Source organism: Aplosporella prunicola (assembly GCF_010093885.1).
Source record: "Aplosporella prunicola CBS 121167 unplaced genomic scaffold K452scaffold_20, whole genome shotgun sequence".
Taxonomy (NCBI): domain Eukaryota; kingdom Fungi; phylum Ascomycota; class Dothideomycetes; order Botryosphaeriales; family Aplosporellaceae; genus Aplosporella; species Aplosporella prunicola.
This window is the reverse complement of record NW_022983548.1, coordinates 368,579-391,801: the sequence shown is the minus strand read 5'-3', so window position 1 is coordinate 391,801 and position 23,223 is coordinate 368,579. Positions and strand designations below refer to the sequence as shown.

Here is a 23,223-nt window from a genome sequence, read left to right as displayed (position 1 = left end):
CAGTTAGGATATGTAGAGCCTCTGTGCGCTCTAAGACCTTTTCACCCATACCTGGGACTTGGGCTAGGAGCTAGGCAAGGAGTACACTGTAGGGACTGCTTGTATCCTCCCCTGTCTCGCTATACGGTGAATCTCGGTTCGCGGTGACGGACGTTAGTTCGGATGTTTGCTTGTGTCCTCGGAAGAAGTAGCAATACGTGGTATCTATGTATCGTTAATCAAAAAATGCGTTGTAGGACAGTTGCCTGTGTGGTAGGACTTTGCGGACAATGCATAGCCCATATGTCGCTGAAGCAAGCAAGTCTAAACAGAACTGCAAGCATCTCAAGCAATTTTAGCGTGGCATGTCTCCAAATACGCCAAACAGCGATGTCGGTGTTCTTCTTTCCCTTCACCGGGCGCGTATCATTGCCCTCTTCCATGGTCTTACAGTACCACCACCATCACCACCACTCGTATTTCTCTCTTTCCTCTGGCAATCCTTTCGTCTCCTCGTCATATCTCTTGTGCTGCTGTCTCTGCCGCCTCTTATTTCTCGTCGGCGCGAACGGTATCTGGCCACCTACCTGACAAAGAGACTACCATCCGCGGCGCCTGCATTAGATTCTTCCTCTAAAGGTGTTAGTATGGGGATAGTGATCCCATCTCGTCTTGCGCCACAGCGCATCAGCAGCAGCGTGGCCCTTCTTAGCCGTGGGATACTGCGCGTGCTTGTAGCTGGAATTGTTGCTGTTGGCGTTCGAATCGCTGGAGCTACAGAGATATGCTAGCGCCTCTTCTCCATCTTCCACGACTTGGTGTTAATACGGCGGAAGAAAGGCTTGGTTTATGGCGTTGGCATGACGAGGGCGGATGACAGTGAGAGGTGCGGAGGGTATGTGGTGTGTGGAGTTTCTATAGCGCGGAGATGAGCTTAGGCGTGCTGGGCAATGACGGATGTGCATACCTATGCTCGTATTTCAAGACCAACGGGGATCTGCTTTCGGCTGGGAGACGTCGGAGGTGTAGACGGACGGAGGAAAAAGGGCACGGCAGCCGGGGATACGCGTTTAGCGTGGCCGTAGGGCTGAATGGGCCAGTGCCGAGACTCCTCTCTGCCTTCGCTCTCTGCCGCCGCCAACTTCTCCTCCATCCCCTCTACCTGACTCGACCCTGGGAACCCCCGTCGCCGAGCATTGGCCGACCGAGCTGCCACATCTGCGCGCTCGACAATGCCCTATCTGTCTGCGCCCGCTCACGAGGATCCCGGCTCGCCTTCACCAATCTATCCGACGTCGTGACCTCGCCTCTGCCGGCACTTCTTTGAACTATTTTATGAAGCCGCGTGTAGCCGTCGGCGGTGCGCATCACGAACGCTTCTACCATCCCAGCATCCCTTAGTTTTTCCGAAACAGGCCAGATGGATTCAATCAAAAACACCACCACCAATGCCACGGCAATCGTACGCCCAACTATTCATGTCCGACTATCACAACGTGCTAACTAGCCTCCTAGTCCGGTTACGCTGTCATCTCTTATCGCACTTTTTCCACGGCTCCCACCAGCGACACTGCCCACGGCAGGTCTGCTGGGCTTGAAGGTTTGAGCGCTGTCGAGGCTCGTTTGCGAGAGCTAAGACGCACTGTCTTCCTTGACAGACTCAAGCTTGTGCTCTGGTTATTTGAGCCTGGCACTTCGCCTCCAGCCATCGATCATGGCTCGTTGCAAAGCCAGGAACTGGGGGGACTCCAACTCCTTCGTAAGTAACCTTTCCCTTAGGCGATTCTCCAGCCTGCTAAATCTATCCCAGCCCAATCGGAAGGCGAGTTCAAAGCCGCAGAGCTAGCTAAGGCAGCTGCAAGACCTTCCGCCGCTGGGCTATCTGGCCCAAACGCCGGAAACCTTCGAGCTATCCAGGCGGCAAATGCCCGTGCCTTTCAAAGCAATGCTCAACAGAGCAATGCACCGAGCGGAGGCCCCGAAATCCGAAAAGATGACCCCGTCACCGTTTACGAATGCTTCATGGCAGCAGTAATCGCATCCGTTTCCTTCCATTTGTCTCGATTTCATCATATGATACCCCTGAATTATCGTACTTTTGTTTCCTTTCCTAAAGCAACCGCCCTGGGCGATGATGATGGCGACAGCGACGATGATAATGCCAGCTTTGATGAGGAAGCATGCTGTCTGTTCACAACCATCGATGCACACTTGTCGACTTCAGGAACATTGGTCATTTCTACATCAACGGAAAACAATGTCAAGCTTTACCAACTGGAAAAGTCCATCTACTTGACTGGATCTTCGGAAGATTTCCTGGGCGAGCTAGTGCGCGTCGCCCCCAACGGAGCCATAGCCAGATACATTGGAGTTGATGTTCCCAGCCTGCGGGATGGTGAAAGCCCATTGAAGCGACTGAAGTTAAATCGGCTCTGGAAAGCCGATGTAATTCGCTGGCTGCGTCGCAAGGGTATCTGTCTACAAAGAATGGAAGAACCAGGCAAATGGGTGCGCATACAGCTACAGACCAGTAGCAGGATGGATGGCCCAGGTCCTACAAACGCTTCCTGTCAAGAATGTCTTTGGCCTGCGGCACTATGCTTTTTCTATAGCTCCAACTTACAGGATGAGGTGTCCAGGGCTTTGGAAAGCCCCTATTTATACCGCCATGGCCTTGACCAACGGCCTGAAGACGGCACCGAATGGTTCCGTACATCGAGCCAACAGGGATTCGAAGACCCCTTGGATACTGCGCAAAACTGGTTACTTGGTAAAGAAGATCGAGTAAAGACAGTGGAAACCATAAAAGCTCGTCGAACACGAGAAGAAAACGCTCAAATGACAGCAGACTCTACGACCACATATCCTTCTTCGCCGTTGTATGCAAGGGGATCAGGGTATGGAGACCTCCATACTGCGCAAGGTGTATATCCCACACCACCAGACGCAATTCTTGCTCCGGGGGCTGGTGCGCCTGCTGGAATGGACGGAGTCGTCATGAGCGCCTCCGGCGCAGACGGACAAGGAGCACAAAACCAAATCCACAATGGAGCGGAGGCACTTAGCTTACCTGATCAAGGAGCTGTGGTTTCTGGTGTAGATTATGGAAATCAGCAAGCCCTCATGCACCCGCAGGAAAGTTCAGCTGGTGGGCCGCTACCCGAAAACGATGGCAACGATGATCTGTTTGAGGACATGGACGAAGAGATGTTTGGGGCAAACGACATCACTGAAGCGGATTTCAACTTCTTCGATGATGGTGATGGCGCAGGCTTCGGTGGCCTTATGGATGTCTCACAGCCTCTTGCTTTCGAAGAACCCAAGAACGAGACTCCGGCGGATTTCAAGTTCGAGTCACCCATGGCCGAAGTTCACGATGCAACCATCGAACAAAAGCCGGAGGTAATGCTCGACGTAAAACCAGATTTGGAAGCCGAATCTACCACACAGGCCAAAGATATGCAACCCACAAACACTGGAGCCGATATGGATGCAATCGATGATTTTATCGAAGACCAGCAGCATGCCGTGCAACCCAAAGACGATGTTATGGAAATTGAAAAGGTCAAGACTCCGCGTATCAGTCCACCACTCAGTCCTTCTCGGATCAACGAAAAGTTGTTTCCGTCACCGCATCCGAAAGTTATGGAGACTGACTTTGAGGACCAAGACCTTCCAAGGCTTCAGAGAAGGGAGAGCATGTTTGATGCTGTGGGCTTCAGCAAGAGAATGGAATTAACGGATTCTAAATACAGGTCCACGGGCCGCTTCAATTTTGCTTTCGAGAGCCAACCGTTGCAACTAACAGACAAAACCGGTAGACCATTAACTCTCCATCCTCCGACTACAATCCCATTCGCTCCCAGCCTGTCTCGCAGTGTAACAGTGCCTAAAAGCGTTGTAGAGGAGGCAGATATGAGCGATGCACAATCCGAGGCAAGCGACAGCTACACTGATGCTTCTACCAGCTCAGCTTCAATGGGCGAGAGCGCCTTATCTGCAATGAATGCGCCAGACGTAGCCTCGGTGGCGAACAGCAAGAGGAAGTGGGCACCGTCGGTTGTTGCGACATCAGCTGTCGGAACCCCTGGAGGAATGCAGGTCAATTCAGGCGATGTTGACAGCATTATGGGCGATGCCGATGGTACGGAGGTAAGTGTGTCTTCTAAGCATACGCATAATATTCTGCAACGAACCAATCTTAGTCTATCGCGACATATTCGGTCTCCATATATTTCGATTGAAAGTTTGCTTAGGCTGCGGATAATTTCAAAGCCGGTCTCCATGTGTGCGAGATAACAATCGTACTGAGATAGTACCGGCCGCTGACAATTTACCTGTAGACAGAAGTCCCTTCTTTGCTCTCCCTAGAACCCGGCCCCTCTGACTGGACACTCGCCTGCGCTCCACCACCGTCAATTAAAACAAAACGACGACCTGGCACTGCAGATTCAAGGAATCGCTCTGAATCTTTTCCACTGACTTCAGCCGCGTCAACGCCTTCTTCGGTCGGAAGCTCAGAGGCGGTGTTAGAACCTCTTCCTCCGCCATTGAACACCAAAGAAATAATCACTATAACTCAACTTCTAGCCGATCAAGTCATCTCCACCACCCTCGGTATGTTGAAGTCCTCACATAGTTTTAGCCAACGAGAACCTAACTGGTGATAGATTTATTACCCGAAGACAACGACGCTGAGTTTGTAGATTTGACCCAACCCTCTGGCGAGGTACGCGACCAGATGCAAGCGGTCCAAAGCGCTATCAAAGAGCTTTTCCCGCAGGGCAGTGAATGTAATCTGCTAGGGTACGCTCAAATCCAAGATGTCATGCCTGAACCGACCACTTCCTCTAAAGCTCAACCGAAGCCTGTTCCTAGGCGCAACAATCCGGCAGCCGATCCTCATGGTAAGAAACTCTTTCCTGTCCATACCACGGCATCTTAATTGCCAAAGTACTACCCTAGGAGTTTCGATCAATAAAGCCGTGCTAACACTCCCGTAGCTCAGATGTTCTTCCCAATGGCAACTCCTCATGTCCGTCTTCGCCGTGGTGAAGATATGTGGGATGTTTTGCCCCCTGCTCTTTCGTTCTGGGAACCGTTGGGCCTCGCACCCACTGGGGGACCAAAGAATGTGTTGGCATACTGCATAACGCCGTGGAGCGATCAACTGAATGGCCCTTTGGAAAGCTTTCTCGATAACGTGGGTATGTCATACGAGAGCTGCAAGTTTGGAATGCACACTCGTCCGCCAGCAGACGATGATTTCCCGAGCGGTGTTGTGCACGCAGAAATCGACAACGTAGTATCGCCAACCTTCCAAACGTGCCTGCGGGCTATGCGAGACGCTTGCGCCCGACTCGGCAGATGTCTTTCGGGACTCAATCTTAAGGAGTGGTATGCCAAGCCTGATGAAGCACCGCCATCCTGGAATATAGACGCTCTGGTGGTCTACATTATCAATCCTTTCACCGATCCGCATTCCATTTGGCAACTATGCTCAGCATTCTGGACGCTTTTCCATATTTATGCTTCGACCTCCTCAGCAAAGGCTACGGACGAGTCCAAGCCAGATGTTGTACTCCAGCTTGTACCTATCAAATATGTCGCCTCTTTCGACTCGCCTGTCGTCCTTGAACCTGCTGTCTTAAACAGGCTTGCGAGAGAAGTCTATGACAGGTGCCCTCCAAAGGCACCAAACGACGACCACTCTGCATTGAGCATCTACTCAGCGCCTTCCATTCAACTTGAGGAAATGTTGCCGAAACAAATCCCCTTTAGGATAACTGTCGAGCCACCATCTGACCTTTTGCATGAGAACTCCTACATCCATGTTGGTTATGCTGTGAGCTTCGATGGAGCATGGCTTACGGCTGCTTGGACTGATAATCCGGGAAAGCACCAAGCGACAGTATCTTATTACCTAGTGAACAGGTCTTTTGCCGAAGTGGCCCGCGAGATTTACCAGACATCACTGGAGATTATGCAGAGCAGACGCGTTACTTGGCGACTGTGCATAGCAAGGGCTGGCGTTATGGAACGCGAAGAAATGGACGGTAAGGCGCATACCATACACCAGATGAAGCTTCAACTAACTATAACGATCTCGTAGCCTGGACTGCCCTCGCCAACAGCCCGTGCCACCTAACCATTGGCACCGCCCTCGTCTCCATTGATCCTAATCCGTCTTTCAAAATAACCTCTACCCTTCCTTCGCCAACAGCCCCCACGACCACTCAGCCAAATTCAGCTGTTCCACCTAACAATCTCGGTGTTTCAACACCGGGAACAACTCCTCAAGCTGGAGTGTCGCCTTCTGGTGATACACAACACGGCTTCACACCCGCCGCAGCAACGCCCGGTGAAAGCAATCCGCCCGCCGCTATTACCGACCCCAGCCAAGACCCAGATGCCCGCCTCGTCGACGTCACGGACGAGAGTTGGGGCGTCATCCTCAGTCACCGCTTACACAACTCTAACAGCAGTGTCGAATTCCGACCCGCTCTCGCGAGCGGATACCTAGTCAAGCGTGGCGCTGCCGACAGCACCATCACTACCAGCAGTAACAGCGGTCAACATGGCGCCGGTAACTCCAGCGGGGGTGGAACTTTGGGGAGCGGTCGCGCACCAACTATCAACACCAACGACACCTGCGCCCCTGACACACCTCGCGGCCCGATTGCTGTCGGCGTCAACCTCCTTTGGATCGGTGCCACCGGCGGTGCCAATGCCCGTGCCGCCGCTAACATAAACCTGAACATGAACCCGGACAGTGCGACGGCTAGCAACACGCCTGGGGGCGTGCCGTCGGGCTCAATGGGAATGGGCATGGGTATGGGTATGATGGGCAGCGGCAGCGGCACGCCCGGTGTTGGTGGTGCGGCGGGCATGGGTGTGGGAGCGGGGCCGCCGCCGGGGGCGGGAGCGCCGCTGACTCCACACCCGCAAGCAGCAAGGTCGACGTACGATGGCGTGTTGCGTGAGTTCTTAGTCACGTATCGTGGGTTGGGGTTGTTGGCGAGGTTGAAGGGTATGAGGGGGACGAGGGGCGGTGCTGTACCGTGGCATGTGTGTGCGGCGGTGAGGGGTGTGAAGGGATTGGAAAGGTGTTTGTAAAGCCTTGGTGAGGTGGGTTGGGTAGGGGTTTGGTTGTAGATGGACAGAGATTGGTATAGGCACGCGAAGGGATGAGAGGAAGAGGGTATAGGGTGCTGTTGGGTAGTGTGAGGTAGTGTACTCTTTTGTTTAAACCAAATCGCTTTGTTGTCGACATCGACCTCGTTACTAATAAAACCATTCACCGTTCACTCGGTCCCATCCATTCAAATATTTATCAATCATCCTTTTCTGCCTTTTCTTGCTGGGCGACCTGCGTTGCAGCAGCTAACTAGGCTGTCTAATGTCTCCGAGTTGTACAGATGACTTACGGAGATGCAGGTTCGTGGGTATATAAAGCTATTCGGTATAGACTGCGGATAGTTTTTTGTATACTTTCTAGAAGCCTTTCTCACCTCCCAGAACTTTACACCTTAGAAGTACTTTACTCATGTCTTACTTTTTCTACGTTTATACTTCTATACCCTTAAAATATACATTCGTACTGTATAATCTTCCTATCTTCGTACGTACCTAACGACTACTAGAAGTAGTGTTACAGCTATATGTAGGCACCGAAGAAGTACTTGGTAGGCATAGTAGACCTGATTTAGTAGACTGTTAAGGTGTGAGTGAAACAGCTAAAATGTAAACCTCCGACTGTTATACAGCATACGCTTTTTCGTCTCAAATCCAGAAGCCGAAATATGTCACACCATCTTATTTTCCCGATTCAACCACCTTCCTGCCTCATCTCAAGGCCCCTCCCTCCTCCCTAAAACAACCGCAGCACGCACTTCCAAACCTGCCAGCTTTTGCACGCAATAATAATTTCTTTACGTCTTTCATTTTTCATAACAACATCCGTTGTGGTCTAGTGGCTAGGATTTGCCGCTCTCATAACAAGAGCAACAACACTCTAACAAGTGCCGGCAAGGCCGGGGTTCGATTCCCCGCAACGGAAACTTTTCTTTTCTTTTGCTTTTTGATCTGATAATTTTTGGGCTTCTGGGGACGAGGGCGGATCGTGGGCGGGTGGAGTGTGTGGGTTGGGGAGGCGCGCGCCGGGGCAGCGCCGCGCGGGGAGGGGCGCAGAAAAACCAGATCCGCCGAGGAAGGGGCGAACGTTAGCGGCGGGGACGGGCTACGGGAAGAGCGTAACTGGGCCGTGATGATTGGTCCGCTGATGGAGGCGAGGGTCGTGGCTTTTTTTTTTGCTCTGTGAACTTTTTCTTTTCTCTATTTTTTAGTGCATTGCAAGCCTGTGGCTGAAGGGGGCGAGAGAAGGTCGGGTGACGCTTTCTCCGGCTTCTGTGAGCGGTATTTGCGGTCACAAGGCATGTCGAGATTGTAGCTGCTTGTGCCTTGCGGTGCTGGAATGGAGGCACTTGCGCGCGAGCTCCGGGGTCGGCGCTGATGCGATACGAAACGATGGGGAAATGATGAGAACCAAGGCAGCGGAAGGGCCGAAGCGGGGCCACTCGTGGAGTCGCTTTGAGCGTCACAGCGTTTGACGACCGGCGATGTCATAGAGTTAGTAATGTGACGGTTACTGGTACTGGTAGAGTGCGAGTCTTGGAGCGACGGTCTTGGAAGACCTTGGTCTTGATCTATCGGCAAGAAAGAGATGGAGGTACATGTCCCATCTTCACGCCTGTCCATCATGTTTCCAACACAGGGAATGGCGGTGCCATGGCCAAATTGGATACTTCACCTCGATCAGAGCTTGAAATCGGTCGCGCTCCGCTCCCACCCCATGACCCCCGGCTCCAACGCCGCAACCTTATCTACGAGCTCTAGCTTCCTTTCTCTCGATCTCTCGGTGCACAGCTCGTAGATGGTGCTGAGGTTGAACGTCAGCGCATGGAACGCGGCGGCCGAATCTGCGCTCTCCTCCACCATGTTCTGGAGAGTCTCCCGCGCCTCCAAAATGCGGCCTACGTAGAGCAGGCAGACGGCGCGATTCTGCCTGATCATGGGGTCAGTGGGCGACTGTGCAGCCAACGCAGTCCAGACCTCGAGCGCCGCCTCATAGTCGGCTTCCGCCATGGCGATCAGAGCGTTCAAAGGGTCTGTTGGTGGAGGCGCCTCGGCAGTCGAGGGCGTATGCGGAGCAGGCGAAGGCGAGGCCGCGACGCAGCGCTTTGCAGCATCCACGTCGCCTGCCCTGAGCCAGACCAAAGCTTCCATGCTCTTCAATCGCGCCGCCTCGGCGCTTAGCTTGTCTGCCTCATCCTCTTTCTCGGTGCCTACATCTGCCCGCACCAATCCCGACAGGTGCCTTGCCGCACCTTCGCATTCACCCATCTCTACCAGCGCGTTCGCAGTCCTTATGCCCAGCTCTCGTAATCTTCCTTTCCACAGCTTCTTCTGGTCACTGCCCGGAGCTGCTCGGATGGCTTCCTGTCGCGCCTCCCGGCCTAGCTCATAGTAGCCCATAACGCCGCGTCGCCAATCGCCGTATCCCAGGCCGATCAGACGTACAGCCAGCACGCGCAGTTCCCAGGGAACTATGTGCTGTCCTGTTATTGGGTTTTTATAGAATGTGCTGCTCAAGTCGCCAAGAGCCTTGGCTTCCACCGCGGCCATGGCATGTTGATTCAGTAGCGTCAGGCAGGCCAGACGCAAATACAAGAGAGAGAAGATGCGCAACTGGTCGTTGGGTGAGGTATCTTTGGTGAGGATATGTGCGGCGGCGATGGCAGCAAGGCGGTAGTGGCCGCTGTCTAGCAGGGATCGGAGCGGGGTGGAGGGCGGAGGTTGATGCGGAGCGGAGAGGAAGGATTGCGGGACAGATTGCGGGGGCAGAGGGTGGTAGATCTGCGGGCTGAGGAGGTGGGAGAAGTCCTTTTCGGGAGGTTCGACGGCGGGTGGTGGTACCGGTGTCGTGGGCCTAGAGACGACGGAGGGAGACAGCGGAGAGCTGCGAATGGGCGAGTGAGAAACGCGTGAGATGGGCCTGGGCGAGAGGGTAGGTGCTGGTGAGGCAGCTGCAGCAGGATGATCGGCTAGCGGACTGAAACACAGTGTCAGCAGACATGGTGAAGGAATCGAACCACGATGGACAGGGCGCACTCGTCGAAGTCGGCGTCAAGCGGGCCTTTGGTGGAGCGACGGGGGATGGCGACTGGGGGATGTTATGTTAGGTAGGCATTGGGGACGAAGTAAAAGGAGTGAAGCAGGCGCACCGCGTTTGCGCTCATCCTGGGAAGCGACGCGACCGTGGTGGCTGCGGGTCCTGGAGGGAGTTGCCATGGTGGTGAAGTGGTTTTAGGGTGCTCGTATCACCAAGTTCCCCCGGACGGCCACTGACGTTGTGGGGATGTACCGTGACTCAGCTGCGTCCGATGCCGGCGCACCCTTTGGCCCCTCGGCAAAAAGCGGTTGCTCTTGCCCAAGCATGAGTCGAATGACCGCTTGAGTCAACTTCACTGAACATTTCCTATCCAAAAATCTCCCCTCCCCCCTCCCATTGGAACGCCCTCCACCTCGACTGCTCCATTGACGCCCGCCGGGCCCCTCTACTCTTCACAATGCTCAAGGCACGCCAGACCCGTGGCGCCATCAGGTCCATCAACACCTCCGTTCGCCGCTTTTCCGCCACCCGGGCGCCTGCGGCCGTTTCGCCATACCGCAAGGCCACTCTTGCCTCTGAGATCAAGCCCGTCGTCAAGGAAGCCTCCAAGAGGCCCCAGAGCACTGCCGCTGCTGCTCAAGCTGAGCAGCGCCCCGTTCCCAGTCCATCATTCAACCAGGAATCTTCAAAATGGCACGACTCGCGCCACCGCCAGCCCGAGATGGACCACTCGTTCGTCGGCATGAAGGGAGGAGAGATCTTCCATGAGATGATGCTGAGGCAGGGCGTTAAGCACGTCTGTAAGTGTCACCCGCCTTCAGATTCTTGTGTGTAGGCCGACCCGCTGACTCTTCACTCCAGTTGGTTACCCTGGAGGCGCCATTCTCCCCGTTTTCGACGCTATCTACAACTCGCCGCATTTCGACTTCATTCTTCCCAGACATGAGCAGGGTGCGGGACACATGGCAGAGGGCTACGCCAGAGCTTCCGGAAAGTGCGGCGTTGTTCTTGTCACCTCTGGTCCTGGCGCGACCAACATTGTCACTCCTCTGCAGGACGCTCTGATGGACGGTACGCCTATGGTCGTCTTCTGCGGTCAGGTCGTTACGACCGCCATTGGTTCGGATGCTTTCCAGGAGGCCGACACTGTTGGCATCACGAGAGCCTGCACTAAGTGGAATGTCATGGTCAAGAGCATTGCGGAGCTTCCCAGGCGCATCAATGAGGCGTTCGAGATCGCGACGAGTGGGCGCCCTGGCCCCGTCCTCGTGGATCTGCCCAAGGATGTCACTGGTGGCACATTGAACAGGCCGATTCCCGTCATGAGCACGCTCCCGACTCACCCCAGTGCTGCCAGCATTGCCGCCCGCGAACTGAGCAGGAAGCACCTCGAGGCCTCCATCAAGCGCACCGCCGATCTCGTCAACATCGCCAAGAAGCCCGTCATTTATGCCGGCGCGGGTATCCTCGCTACGCCCGAGGGTCCCAAGCTTCTCCGTGAGCTGTCAGACAAGGCCTGCATTCCCGTCACGACCACTCTTCAGGCTCTCGGTGGCTACAACGAGTTCGACGACAAGTCGCTCCACATGCTTGGTATGCACGGCTCTGCGTACGCCAACATGGCCATGCAGGAGGCGGATCTGATCCTCGCCCTTGGTGCCCGTTTCGACGACCGTATCACTGGTAGCGTTTCACGTTTCGCTCCTGCTGCGCGTGCCGCCGAGGCTGAAGGCCGTGGTGGCATCGTCCACTTCGAGATCATGCCCAAGAACATCAACAAGGTTATCCAGGCCACTGAGGCTGTGGAGGGTGATGTCTCGGCGAACCTGGCCACCCTCATCCCGCAGCTTAACACCGTTTCTGAGCGCCCCGAGTGGTTTGAGCAGATCAACGACTGGAAGAAGCGCTTCCCTTGGGCCTTCGAGAAGGAGGGTGCCAATGGCCTGATCAAGCCCCAGACCATTATGACCACTCTTTCCAAGCTCACCGAGGACATTCGCGACAAGACCGTTATCAGCACTGGTGTCGGTCAACATCAAATGTGGGCCGCGCAGCACTTCCGCTGGACCCACCCGCGCACTATGATCACCTCCGGTGGTGCTGGCACCATGGGTTTCGGTCTCCCGGCTGCCATTGGCGCCAAGGTGGCCCGTCCCGACGCTCTCGTCGTTGACATTGACGGTGATGCATCCTTCTCGATGACGCTCACTGAGCTGTCGACGGCCGCCGAGTTCAACATTGGCATCAAGGTTATCATCCTCAACAACGAGGAGCAGGGCATGGTTACGCAGTGGCAGTCGCTCTTCTTCCAGGACCGCTTCTCGCATACGCACCAGAAGAACGCTGACTTCGTCAAGCTCAGCGAGGCTATGGGCGTGCAGGCGAAGCGCGCCATCAAGCCTGCGGAGCTTGAGGAGAGCCTCAAGTGGCTCATCAACACCGACGGCCCGGCGCTCTTGGAGGTCGTCACTGACCAGAAGGTGCCTGTCTTGCCCATGGTCCCGGCCGGCAACGCGTTGCACGAGTTCTTGGTGTACGATGAGGGTAAGTTCATCCAATCCACTGGAAATATATACATATGACTAACTGTTTTTGCAGCCAAGGAGAAGGCTCGCCGTGAGCAGACTCGCCGCCGCTCCGGCCGGTAAATGAGGAATGGCCCTTGTGCGACGTGAATATGTGGAGTGGGAGCAGCAAAAATTAACAATACGCAATGTTTTTGATATCCGGCGGCGGATGCAGCATCTGGAATTTTCGGGCGACAAAAAAAGGGTGGGTTCAGCAGCCAAGGGGGGCAGGGTAAAGACTTGGCCCTAGTGTTTTGGGTGATGATGATGAGGGCATTTCGAGCATACCGCGCGCGTTCACAGCTTGCGTTGGCGTTCCGGCAGTGATGGTCTGAGGTTCATCATTATTCTTTATTTCTCTTGGTATTTGTTTTTTATTTATTACTCGTCGAACCGGATTGAGAGAAACGACACCAAAAGTGGCTTTTTCATTTCGATTTCTTCAGTTGTTTGTTTCTTAGTGATTGCGCGTTTCCTTTGTTGCAACGCTCTCTTGCCGCTTTTTCTTTTCTTCATCATTCGGTTTCGCGACTTGAGGCGGATGAGATTCACGCGCTTAAATGGAAAATGGCAGAAGTTTCGTCAATATGTATTCATAAACGTACACATGTTTATTGTTGAGGTTGGCGTGGTGAAAGAGACAGTCGATTTATTTAATGCTTAGCAGAGCAATAGCATGCGTGCTTAACTCTTGACTCCTGGACTCTTGACTGGCTTTGTTGTTTGTGAGTGCGCTGGTGAGACAGGTTGGCATGGATGTTCGCGGCATGCATGCCGCATGCGTGCGTGCTGAAGATGCTTTTATGGTGGTGAATAAGCATGCGTCATCTGCACGAAGCTGCTTCATTGGACAGGCTACGTCAGGACGGAGCTGAGCGAAAGCCGTGTTATCGGAGCGAAAAGAGAAGGCGAAAGTGATATCAAGAGCTGTGGACGCATGAGGTCCATGGATCTGCATGGCTTGGTTGTTGTATTGTGCACTCGCTTGCTTCAGCCGCATCGTATGAGACTGCTGTTGGGTATGGTTCGGATTCGTAGCTATAGGGACGGCGAGATACATAAAATGATCGTCTGTCGTATCTAGGGCCATGTTAGCTAGGTAGATGTATTGTGGGGTCATTCTTAGCTTGAAGGCGAATCCCCGTCCTATGTGAACCAATACTTAACAAGGCACAGCTAGGCAGCAAGGGCCTGCAGTCCATACTACTGCATACGTATGCATCGGTGCTCGCGCGCAGGTGACCATAACCAGGAAACCGGTCATGCAAGAAGAGGCACCCGGCCACCAGCATTCAACACAGTGCATAGGATGACGGGAATATAGTATTTGACGTAACAATTTGATTACTTGGAGGGGTATCATATTGAGCGGACTGTCGGTCGCATGAATGCAGCCCTCGTATCTGCGTTACTGCACTCCCAGCAGCTCTTGTAATCTGCACGTTCCACGAACCTGGGGTGTGATTCGTGGGGGTTCTGGGGATGTTGTGTAACAATTCTCCAATCAAGTAACCCCATGCCACTGCCATGGCGCAATATGATGCATCTATTGGGGCGCCTGATTGATATGAAGGCAAAATGTGACTGCGCTCTCTTGCAGCCGGCCTCTGCAGGCCAATGTCGCCGTCGGCAAAGCTGCAGGATGCACAGCTCACCACAGCTGGTGAGCTTGGATCTTCTAACTGTCAGCTTTGATACTTCACACATGGCACGCGTTAGACTCACCTCTGACAACCGCTGCGTAGGTGCCAATTCGTCCGCAGTCTCCTGGGCTTCGGTCCGTATACCAGAAGTTCTAGAAGCATTATCACGGAATGTCGGATGGAATCCAACGTCATCCGCACTGGCGTCCCAGCCGAGCATCTCCTCGTCATCCTCGTAGTTCGCCGGCTCCCAACGCCCGTCATTGTTATCCTGATGCACGAACAAGCTTTCCGAGTCTGCCTCTGCGGGCTGCTGCAGTTGTGAGGCCGGCCGCGCTGCGGAGCCTGGCGCTCTGCGGATGCGAGTTGACGATGTCCTTGAGGCGGGAACTGAGGGTGGCGGCATTTCTGACAGTGCTCTTCTGTCTCCCGCGTGGGACGACGTCGCGAGGGACTGACGTCGCGAGTTAGCGCCACTAGGCAGAGTCTGTGATGCATCTGCAGAAGGAGTAGGTGTGCCCTCGTAGGCTCCGATGGTCATGAGAGTGAACTCGCAGAGCATGCCTGAAGTGCCGTAGCTAAATTGTAAGGGCCGCGTGGGTTTGGAATAGTAGGCGTGGAGTGCCGTCTTTAGCGTATCAGCGTGGGCAACAATGGCTTTAAAGTCCTTGACGTTGATTATGATGCGCATTTTCTCGGCAGCGCTGAAAAGATCGAAATCAGCAGTGCTGATAGTAACGGATGTTTGGAGCGGGTGCTTCAGGATCTCTTTGCTAGTGCTGATCTTTTCTGTGAAACTGGTATAGGTGACTCGACCATCTTCGGCGCAGATATCTAATTGTTCGGTTTTAGGTCCGAAATATTCCACAATCTCCTTAAGCATTGGGGACTGTATAGTCCAACGGTTGCGCGCGGAAGCTTTGTCGAACAATGCATGCATGACTTCCACGGATTCATAAGTAAGTTTGTACGTCTTTGTTACGCCTATCACCAACAGAGTAAGCTTTTGTCGATGCAACGTCCGAAGGCTTGTTTTGCGTACCCTTATTAGACAGCATTCTGATTATGAGCCGACACTCGGTCTCATCCGGACGATCCTGTAGGCTAACCTCACATCTGTCTATGGCAGTGGCTTTTCCTCTCGGGTCCACGATGCGTCCTTTGAATACCGAAAGAAGCGCCTCGGGAATTTAGCGAAAGACATCGTAAACGGAGCGAGAGAGAAATACCTTATTGTAGATGCGGCAGGTAAATCTCCCCTCGGTGCTGTTGACGTTGGGAGCAAATTCATAGCGCGAAAAGAACTTGGAGGCGTCCAAGGCAAAAGATGCATATGCAGATTTAGAAGAGTTGAGAGCGGTAAGAGACAGCTATTGTTGGAGGATTACTGCATGCACCAGGCAACGAAAGTGGCAATGAGCTTACCCTGTCGCGTCGAGCCTCGATGGACACGGTCTCGCTGAACTTGTTCAAACAGACCAGAGCATCGTGCAACGCGGCCGAAGCCTCGGGCACCAGCGTGAAGTTCAGCTTGACCATTGTTCGCCGAGGTGCTGCTGAAGCCGAGTGTTGAGCGTTGAGATAAAGTTTGTTGTCGCGCGCGCGTCTCCCGTCGGCTGCGGCGCGTGGACGTCATTGGCGACCCCCCCGGACAGCATCCCAATCACTTCCGACCCGCGGCAACAAACTAGATCACACAACATCATCGCATCAACCCGTTTTCAATGTCGGTGGCCGACAACGATGGTCCCCAGGCCACCAACGGCCGCGGTTCGCCTGACAGACAGACCCCAGAGCCTCGTCAACTACCCGACGATGTGCTGCACTTGTTCTGCGCCGAGCTTGCGCATCAAAGGGACTTTGACAGCTTATTTCAGTGCGCTCTCGTAGGCAAATGTCTGGCCCTACCAGCCTTGACATACCTGTATCGGTAGGTTACCGCAGCAGAGCAGTTTCATCGGGCATTTGCTGATTGGCCGGCTCATCGTAGCTGCCATCATTTGTCCCCGGTGCGCGACGGAGGAAGCGAAGCTGTTGCGCTGTCACAACAGGCACTCATGGTGCAGAAATGGTCAATCATGTGGCGTTCAATTATCGCATCTGGCCTTGATATGACTCTGTTCCCTTATTGTAGGTACATTAAGGTCTTAAACCTCAGAGACCTTCAGTACCTCCTCGAGGATGACAAATTCCGAGGCGCTCTGACTACGTATGTCTTTCATACTTTATCCATGGGAAGTTATGTGCTCATGCTATTGTAGAAAGTTCTTCGCGGGAGGTATGTCACGATTCAAGGTCATGATTGAATTCCCTCCCAAGCGGGGCGCGAAGAAGCGGCCAGCTCGTCTTGATATCAACACTGCTATAAATGCCATCGGAGAAGGTAATTTTGCCTGGAGCTATCTTTACTGTCTATATATTAACCACAAGTAGTCCTGACGCAGCATACTCCTACGCTCGAGCAGATTTCAGGAAACAGTAAGCTCTTTCCAACATGTGCCAAATGGCTCACTGATTCCTCCAAGTCCAATCCAGTGCACTCATCAACTGGGCCCCCAGACTTCCTCGTCTGAAATCTCTCGAGCTATGGCAAGGCCAAACCCTTGCGGAAAGCCAAGCTCAGGCTGCCATCCACGAGAACTGTCCCCAGTTTGACGCACTCAGTTTTTACACCTGGTAAGAGAGACAACAGGACTTCCATCCTGCCATTATGCTAAAGTTTATTCTTAGGGAAGGCGAAGATGTCGATGAAAAACTCTCTGGTTTCATCGGAGGCATGAAGCCGCATCAACTCCGATACTTCGAAGTCATCAGTCGTTCAAACGTCGGCGCTGAAACCTGCCTATCATTAAATACCCAGGGTGAATCCCTTAAAACTCTCAAATTGGCGCTAAAGACCAGCGCTCTTGAGCATCTCTCTCTGCTAAAGAGTTGCACGGCGCTTGAGACGCTTGAATTGGAGCATATAGACGTATCGACGCACCCGACTGATTTGGAAAAGACTCAGAACGACGTCTATCATGACATGGGAGAATGGTTGCGAGCATGCAAAAGCTTGACTAGTTTGCATTTCACCGGCTTCCCATCTGCTCCACCGCTCGTCACTCCTCTGCTTCTCGACAATGATACCAACCTTTGTAGCCTGAAAGTTGATTGGTACGCCGCTGCTGCGCACCGAGACTTCCATAGAGCTTTGGCGCATCAGCCAAAGCTGCAGAGCCTCTCCCTCAGCGGAATGCCCGAGACTATGGGACGAGATGATGTCGACACCCTCATCGAGTCATTGATCCAGCTCAAAGAATTGCGGGAGCTGAAGCTTACAGGAGTCTCGGACTACTTTAACGACGAACACATCATCTCTCTAGCGGAAAACTTACAGCACCTAGAAGAAGTCTACTTCACTGGACTTTCTGTGGGTGATGCCATTCTACCACAAGTTTCAACACTCAAAAACCTTCGGCGCATTGACATCGCTGCCATGAGCTCTTTCACCGCGGACGGGCTGTTGGGTTTTGCTTCGAAGCTTGGGCCTGGCAATAAAGGCATCATTGTCTCAGTTGATGCAGCAGACATGAACACAATGCTGGCCACTGAAGAAATTGGAGTTGTGCGAGATGTATTGCTGGAAAATGTTGACGGCAGATTGGAATATCAACCTTGGAGAGGTAATTGCAACATGTTCCCCTCTTCCGTTGTTTTGGTTTCCTAACAACAGATCGCAGATCCCGAAGTATCCGATTTCGAGGCTTCCGATTCGGAGTAATGTGCGATTTGAAAATTTTAAAGCTCGTTTCGTTTCTTTGAAATGTTCGAATAATGAGACCACGGGATAATTGTGAGCAAAGCATATTCTTGGCCATTGTTTCCTCTAGCCATAGGAGGTACTCCGTACAAGAGTCTCTGACCGGGGTTTATTGAGACATTTGTCACCGGCTGTCAGGCGCCAATGACGTTTAGTTCGCTTGCTTAGTGGGGATCCTGCAAATAGCTACTCTCTACCTACGGGCAATAGTATTCTTAACAACAAAACCAACCTTTATCGCAACAAACACCGATAAGCATGCCTGAAGTTATGTGTAACAAGCGGATTCTTGTGATAGCCGGGTCAGACAGTTCTGGTGGAGCGTAAGTAACCAGTAGCCTATCACTATGACTCCCACATCCTACTGACTACGATCGTACGACAGTGGTCTCGAGGCCGACCAGAAAGTCATTGCCGCTCATGGATGCTACGCGATGACTGCAACAACTGCTCTGACGGCCCAAAACACGCAAGGCGTCATTGACATCCTTGAGACACCGTCGGCCTTTGTTCGCAAGCAGATTGACGCTTGCGCCGACGATATCGGAGTTGAAGTTGTTAAGACTGGTAAGGCTGATCTCCTTCAATTTCTAATATCAACCATATAGCTGAATTCGATCTTGTTTCAAGGAATGCTTGCTTCAGCGTCTACCATTAGCGTCGTAGCGGATGCGTTCAAAAGACATAATGTGGCAATGTCTGTTGTCGACCCTGTATGTATTTTTATATCTGGCCACCAGCAAATACCCATAACTCAAAACTTATGTACAGGTCATGGTTTCCACGAGCGGCTCAACGCTTCTGCCTGAAGACGCGGTTAAGGTGCTATGTGAAGAGCTTTTGCCCGTTACCACTATTGTCACGCCAAACCTTCCGGAAGCGCAACTTATTCTCAAGCATGCAGGCAAAGAAGCTTCTGACCCGAAGAGTGTAAAAGACATCGTCGCCTTGGCCAAAGCTGTGCGAGAACTTGGCCCCAGATATGTACTCCTGAAGGGCGGACATTTGCCTTTGAACAATGATCGTGTCGTCCCCAGTGGAGATGCCGATAAACACATCGTACTGAATGTGCTTGTCGGAGCTAACGAGAATGATACATTGATCCTTGAGACGGTCTATCAGAAGTCCCGGAACACGCACGGCACTGGCTGCTCTTTGGCGTCTGCGATTGCGTCTAACCTCGCGTCAGGCATGGCTGTGGCGCAAGCAGTCAAGATGGCTAGCTATTACATCGAGGCCGGAATCCGCACCAGCAAAGACGTAGGAAAGGGAAGTGGACCTATCAACCATTTCCATTCGACTTACACGCTGCCGTTTGCGCCTGGGCGCTTTGTTGAGTACCTTCTAGAAAGAGCTGACGTTGTCGGACCATGGCGGAACCACACCCATCATCCTTTCGTGGAACAGCTGCAAGACGGCAGTCTTCCTCTGGGAAAGTTCAAGAACTTTCTTGTCCAAGACTACCTTTACCTTATCCAGTTTTCGCGCGCCAATGCCCTGTCTGCCTACAAGGCGAAGACGCTGATTGACATCAACAAGTCTGCGAGGATAGTTGGGCACATTTTTGAAGAGCTGAAGCTGCATGTGCAGTACTGCGAGGGGTTCGGACTGTCCAAGGAAGAAATTGAGAAGCACGAGGAACATCCGGCATGCACTGCCTACACCAGGTGGGTGCTCGACGTGGGCCAATCCGAGGACTGGTTCGCGCTTCAAATGGCGCTGGCGCCGTGCCTGATTGGCTATGGAGAGATAGCGAAGAGGCTGCACGAGGACCCGAAGACCAAGCGCGAGGGCAACGAGTACTGGACGTGGATCCTGAACTATGTGGCAGACGACTACGTGGATGCGGTGAAGACGGGGCAACAGATACTGGAAGAGCTGGCGCCCAAGCAGTCGCCGAGCCGCATCGAGGAGCTGGTGCAAATATTCATTCGCGGAACAAAGGTACGGTGGGCGTGACGACCAGCATTGTGTGCAAGGCTAACAGGACGACACAGATGGAGACGGCGTTCTGGGACATGGGGTCATTGTAAACTGTGGTACTAGATGAAGTAGATGTAGATGGAGGAGGTGTAGCGTACCCAAGTTTGTATTTGATAGTTCAGGATTCTGGACCCTGCCCGTGAAGAAGTTCGGCGGCGATTACATGTGTAGGGCCGACCAATCACCCGGCTAGCGCGCCTTCCACCCGGTCCGAAAACTTCAGTCGCCTCCTGCCGCTTTTTCTGCCAACAAAACATTCGCCTTTCGCACCACCCTCTTCCCTCCCACCACCTCTTTCTCTCTCTCTCCCATCTACCTCTTCCTGCCCTTTTCTGCGACGTCGCTTCTCTCCCGCGCGACACGTTCTTTGTGACCGCTTTGTTTGCGATCCCCTTCCTCTACACGGTCTCTACTGAAGACATCGTCGACATGTCTTACGGCGGCGGTTACGGCGGCTCTCGTGGTGGCGGCGGTGGCTACGGCAACGGGTATGAGTCCTCGCGCTACGGATACGGATCAAACGACTACTCCAGTCACTATTCCAGCGGGTATGCCCAAACCCACAGGCATAGATATTGGCAGTTATCGCAACCATCCATCTTCCACATTTGCACATCTCTTCCTTCCCTTCAACTCATCGCGTCCGACGCTCGGCTGTCTGTCGCGCTTTATTGCGCATACAGCCAGTCGGCGTAGTGGCGCGCTCACTATCGCTTTCACTTTCACTCTCACTCTCGCTTGGATGACCATGGTACTAATACAATCGCAGATCTCGTGGCTACGGCGGTGGTAGCAACGGCTACTCCAACGGCGGTTACGGTGGTAGCAACGGCTACAGCGGCGGCGGCGGCGGCGGCGGCGGATACGGAAACGGTGGTGGATACGGCGGCGGTGGCTACGGCGGTGGAGGCGACAGAATGTCCGGCCTGGGCGCTGGCCTGAAGCAGCAAGAGTGGGACATCAGTGCTCTTCCCAAGTTCGAGAAGTCCTTCTACAAGGAGGATCCCGCTGTCGCTTCGCGTTCCGACGCCGAGGTCGAGGCTTTCCGCAAGGAAAACCAGGTCGCTGTTCAGGGCCACGATGTCCCCAAGCCCGTCACCACCTTCGACGAGGCCGGCTTCCCTGGCTACGTTATGAGCGAAGTCAAGGCCCAGGGTTTCGCGAAGCCCACCGCCATTCAGTCCCAGGGCTGGCCCATGGCCCTCTCTGGTCGCGATGTCGTCGGTATCGCCGAGACCGGTTCCGGAAAGACTCTTACGTACTGTCTTCCCGCAATCGTCCACATCAACGCCCAGCCTCTCCTGGCTCCCGGCGATGGCCCCATCGTCCTCATTCTGGCTCCCACTCGTGAGCTGGCTGTCCAGATCCAACAGGAGATCAACAAGTTCGGCAAGTCTTCGCGCATCAGGAACACTTGCGTCTACGGTGGTGTTCCCAAGGGCGGTCAGATCCGTGACCTGGCCCGCGGTGTCGAGGTCTGCATTGCCACTCCCGGTCGTCTGATTGACATGCTCGAGTCTGGCAAGACTAACCTCAGGCGTGTCACCTACCTGGTTCTTGACGAGGCCGATCGTATGCTTGACATGGGTTTCGAGCCTCAGATCAGGAAGATCATCAGTCAGATTCGCCCTGACCGTCAGACTTGCATGTGGTCTGCTACTTGGCCCAAGGAGGTTCGCCAGCTTGCCTCCGACTTCCAGACCGACTTCATCCAGGTCAACATCGGTTCCATGGAGCTTTCTGCCAACCACAGAATCACTCAGATCGTCGAGGTTGTCTCTGAATTCGAGAAGCGTGACAAGATGACCAAGCACCTGGAGAAGATCATGGACGACAGGAACAACAAGGTTCTTATCTTCACAGGTACTAAGCGTGTCGCGGACGACATCACCAGGTTCCTTCGCCAGGACGGCTGGCCCGCGCTTTGTAAGTTTGTCGCCTGGATTTGCAAAACTAAAGCTAACGTCTATCCAGCCATTCACGGTGACAAGCAGCAGAACGAGCGTGACTGGGTGCTCAACGAGTTCAAGACCGGCAAGAGCCCCATCATGGTTGCCACGGATGTGGCTTCGCGTGGTATTGGTATGATTGCAAACGCTCCCGCACCTGACCCCCCTCCCCCTCCCTCTGTCATCTCTATTGCGTGATCTGTGTGATGCTCTGCTCTCTATTCTCTCGTGCGCGTCCATTTGCATTCATGACGTCCAGGGCTTTCCTTTGTTTCCGGTTCTCTCCTTGGGAACCTTGGTAATCATTGAGTCGAAGCCTTTTTTATGCTTCGTTCAGTCCTCGCTCCTCTTGGTACTCACAGGGTACAGAGTTGAGGCGCTCTTCTTGACTAGCTCAAGTTGCATTTCCAAGGTTTCCTGAACCATGAGACCCTTCACAGCCTTGCCGGCGCACCAAAGATGCCATGACCTTGTAGCGCACAGAGAGTATTGCACGCAACATACTGCAGCTTCACGCGATCGACAGCAAGATCGCTTTGCTCAAAACTCACCTCAAGATTCAAGCTAACTGATTGATACTAAAGACGTTCGCAACATCACTCATGTGTTCAACTACGACTACCCTAACAACTCTGAGGACTACGTTCACCGTATTGGTCGTACTGGTCGTGCGGGTGCCAAGGGTACCGCCATTACCCTCTTCACCACTGAGAGTAAGTTCAGCGTCAATCTCCCCTCTTTCAAGGACCTTGTACTGATGCGATTACTATTAGACTCCAAGCAAGCTCGTGACCTCCTCCAGATCCTCACTGAGGCCAAGCAGCAGGTCGACCCCCGCTTGGCTGAGATGGCTCGCTACGGTGGCGGTGGCGGCGGCCGTGGCTGGGGTGGCCGTGGCCGTGGTGGCCGCGGTGGTGGTGGTAAGCGCTATTATTGAGCTTCAATCGCGTCAAGAACGACACTTTTGACACAGGCCGTCAGGGTACTCCGGTTCCAATGCCCAACCGCTTCGGAACAGCCGTTGGTGAAGTAGCTCGTAAGAGGACCTCGCCCAACAGTACTGCTTCATGTTTTCCCGGCTAGACAGACATGCCCTTTAGCGACCAGTGACACTTGCTCCAACTCGTCT

General features: G+C 53.6%; 7 protein-coding genes and 1 non-coding gene across 8 annotated transcripts; 6 read left to right on the top strand and 2 right to left on the bottom strand.

Moving 5' to 3' along the window:
- The first annotated feature begins 105 nt into the window (after window positions 1–105).
- Window positions 106–993, top strand: K452DRAFT_289902 (uncharacterized protein). The gene is made up of 2 exons (XM_033540907.1): window positions 106–894; window positions 947–993. The coding sequence occupies exon 1, from the start codon at window positions 345–347 to the stop codon at window positions 768–770; it is 426 nt and encodes a 141-aa protein (XP_033395067.1). The 5' UTR covers window positions 106–344; the 3' UTR covers window positions 771–894; window positions 947–993.
- A 152-nt stretch (window positions 994–1,145) lies between these two features.
- Window positions 1,146–7,282, top strand: K452DRAFT_360587 (uncharacterized protein). Its single transcript, XM_033546351.1, has 7 exons — window positions 1,146–1,441; window positions 1,495–1,738; window positions 1,790–4,131; window positions 4,323–4,596; window positions 4,650–4,886; window positions 4,983–6,035; window positions 6,092–7,282. Exons 1-7 carry the CDS (start codon window positions 1,400–1,402, stop codon window positions 7,093–7,095), a joined length of 5,196 nt encoding a protein of 1,731 aa, XP_033395066.1. The 5' UTR covers window positions 1,146–1,399; the 3' UTR covers window positions 7,096–7,282.
- Window positions 7,283–7,937: 655 nt separating this feature from the next.
- On the top strand, window positions 7,938–8,038 carry K452DRAFT_t114. The gene has a single exon. It is a non-coding gene; the product is annotated as a tRNA-Glu (tRNA).
- Window positions 8,039–8,793: 755 nt separating this feature from the next.
- On the bottom strand, window positions 8,794–10,329 carry K452DRAFT_300405 (uncharacterized protein; the record flags this gene model as incomplete). The annotated part of the gene is made up of 3 exons (XM_033542331.1): window positions 8,794–10,090; window positions 10,150–10,201; window positions 10,263–10,329. The coding sequence occupies 3 exons, from the start codon at window positions 10,327–10,329 to the stop codon at window positions 8,794–8,796; spliced, it is 1,416 nt and encodes a 471-aa protein (XP_033395065.1).
- A 278-nt stretch (window positions 10,330–10,607) lies between these two features.
- On the top strand, window positions 10,608–12,798 carry K452DRAFT_300404 (uncharacterized protein; the record flags this gene model as incomplete). The annotated part of the gene is made up of 3 exons (XM_033542330.1): window positions 10,608–10,950; window positions 11,012–12,694; window positions 12,749–12,798. 3 exons carry the CDS (start codon window positions 10,608–10,610, stop codon window positions 12,796–12,798), a joined length of 2,076 nt encoding a protein of 691 aa, XP_033395064.1.
- A 1,313-nt stretch (window positions 12,799–14,111) lies between these two features.
- K452DRAFT_254663 (uncharacterized protein) lies at window positions 14,112–16,054 on the bottom strand. The gene is made up of 5 exons (XM_033538331.1): window positions 15,786–16,054; window positions 15,590–15,730; window positions 15,403–15,541; window positions 14,443–15,344; window positions 14,112–14,392 (listed from the first exon to the last, which is right to left on the bottom strand). Exons 1-5 carry the CDS (start codon window positions 15,897–15,899, stop codon window positions 14,369–14,371), a joined length of 1,320 nt encoding a protein of 439 aa, XP_033395063.1. The 5' UTR covers window positions 15,900–16,054; the 3' UTR covers window positions 14,112–14,368.
- A 1-nt stretch (window position 16,055) lies between these two features.
- K452DRAFT_275565 (uncharacterized protein) lies at window positions 16,056–18,403 on the top strand. The gene is made up of 7 exons (XM_033539239.1): window positions 16,056–16,290; window positions 16,351–16,569; window positions 16,622–16,743; window positions 16,794–16,838; window positions 16,886–17,036; window positions 17,091–18,025; window positions 18,083–18,403. The coding sequence occupies exons 1-7, from the start codon at window positions 16,085–16,087 to the stop codon at window positions 18,121–18,123; spliced, it is 1,719 nt and encodes a 572-aa protein (XP_033395062.1). The 5' UTR covers window positions 16,056–16,084; the 3' UTR covers window positions 18,124–18,403.
- A 29-nt stretch (window positions 18,404–18,432) lies between these two features.
- K452DRAFT_328236 (uncharacterized protein) lies at window positions 18,433–23,122 on the top strand (the record flags this gene model as incomplete). Its single annotated transcript, XM_033544971.1, has 11 exons — window positions 18,433–18,485; window positions 18,548–18,729; window positions 18,793–18,875; window positions 18,934–20,106; window positions 20,317–20,693; window positions 20,915–21,917; window positions 21,957–22,071; window positions 22,120–22,227; window positions 22,679–22,807; window positions 22,868–23,014; window positions 23,076–23,122. 11 exons carry the CDS (start codon window positions 18,433–18,435, stop codon window positions 23,120–23,122), a joined length of 3,417 nt encoding a protein of 1,138 aa, XP_033395061.1.
- Window positions 23,123–23,223: the final 101 nt, after the last annotated feature.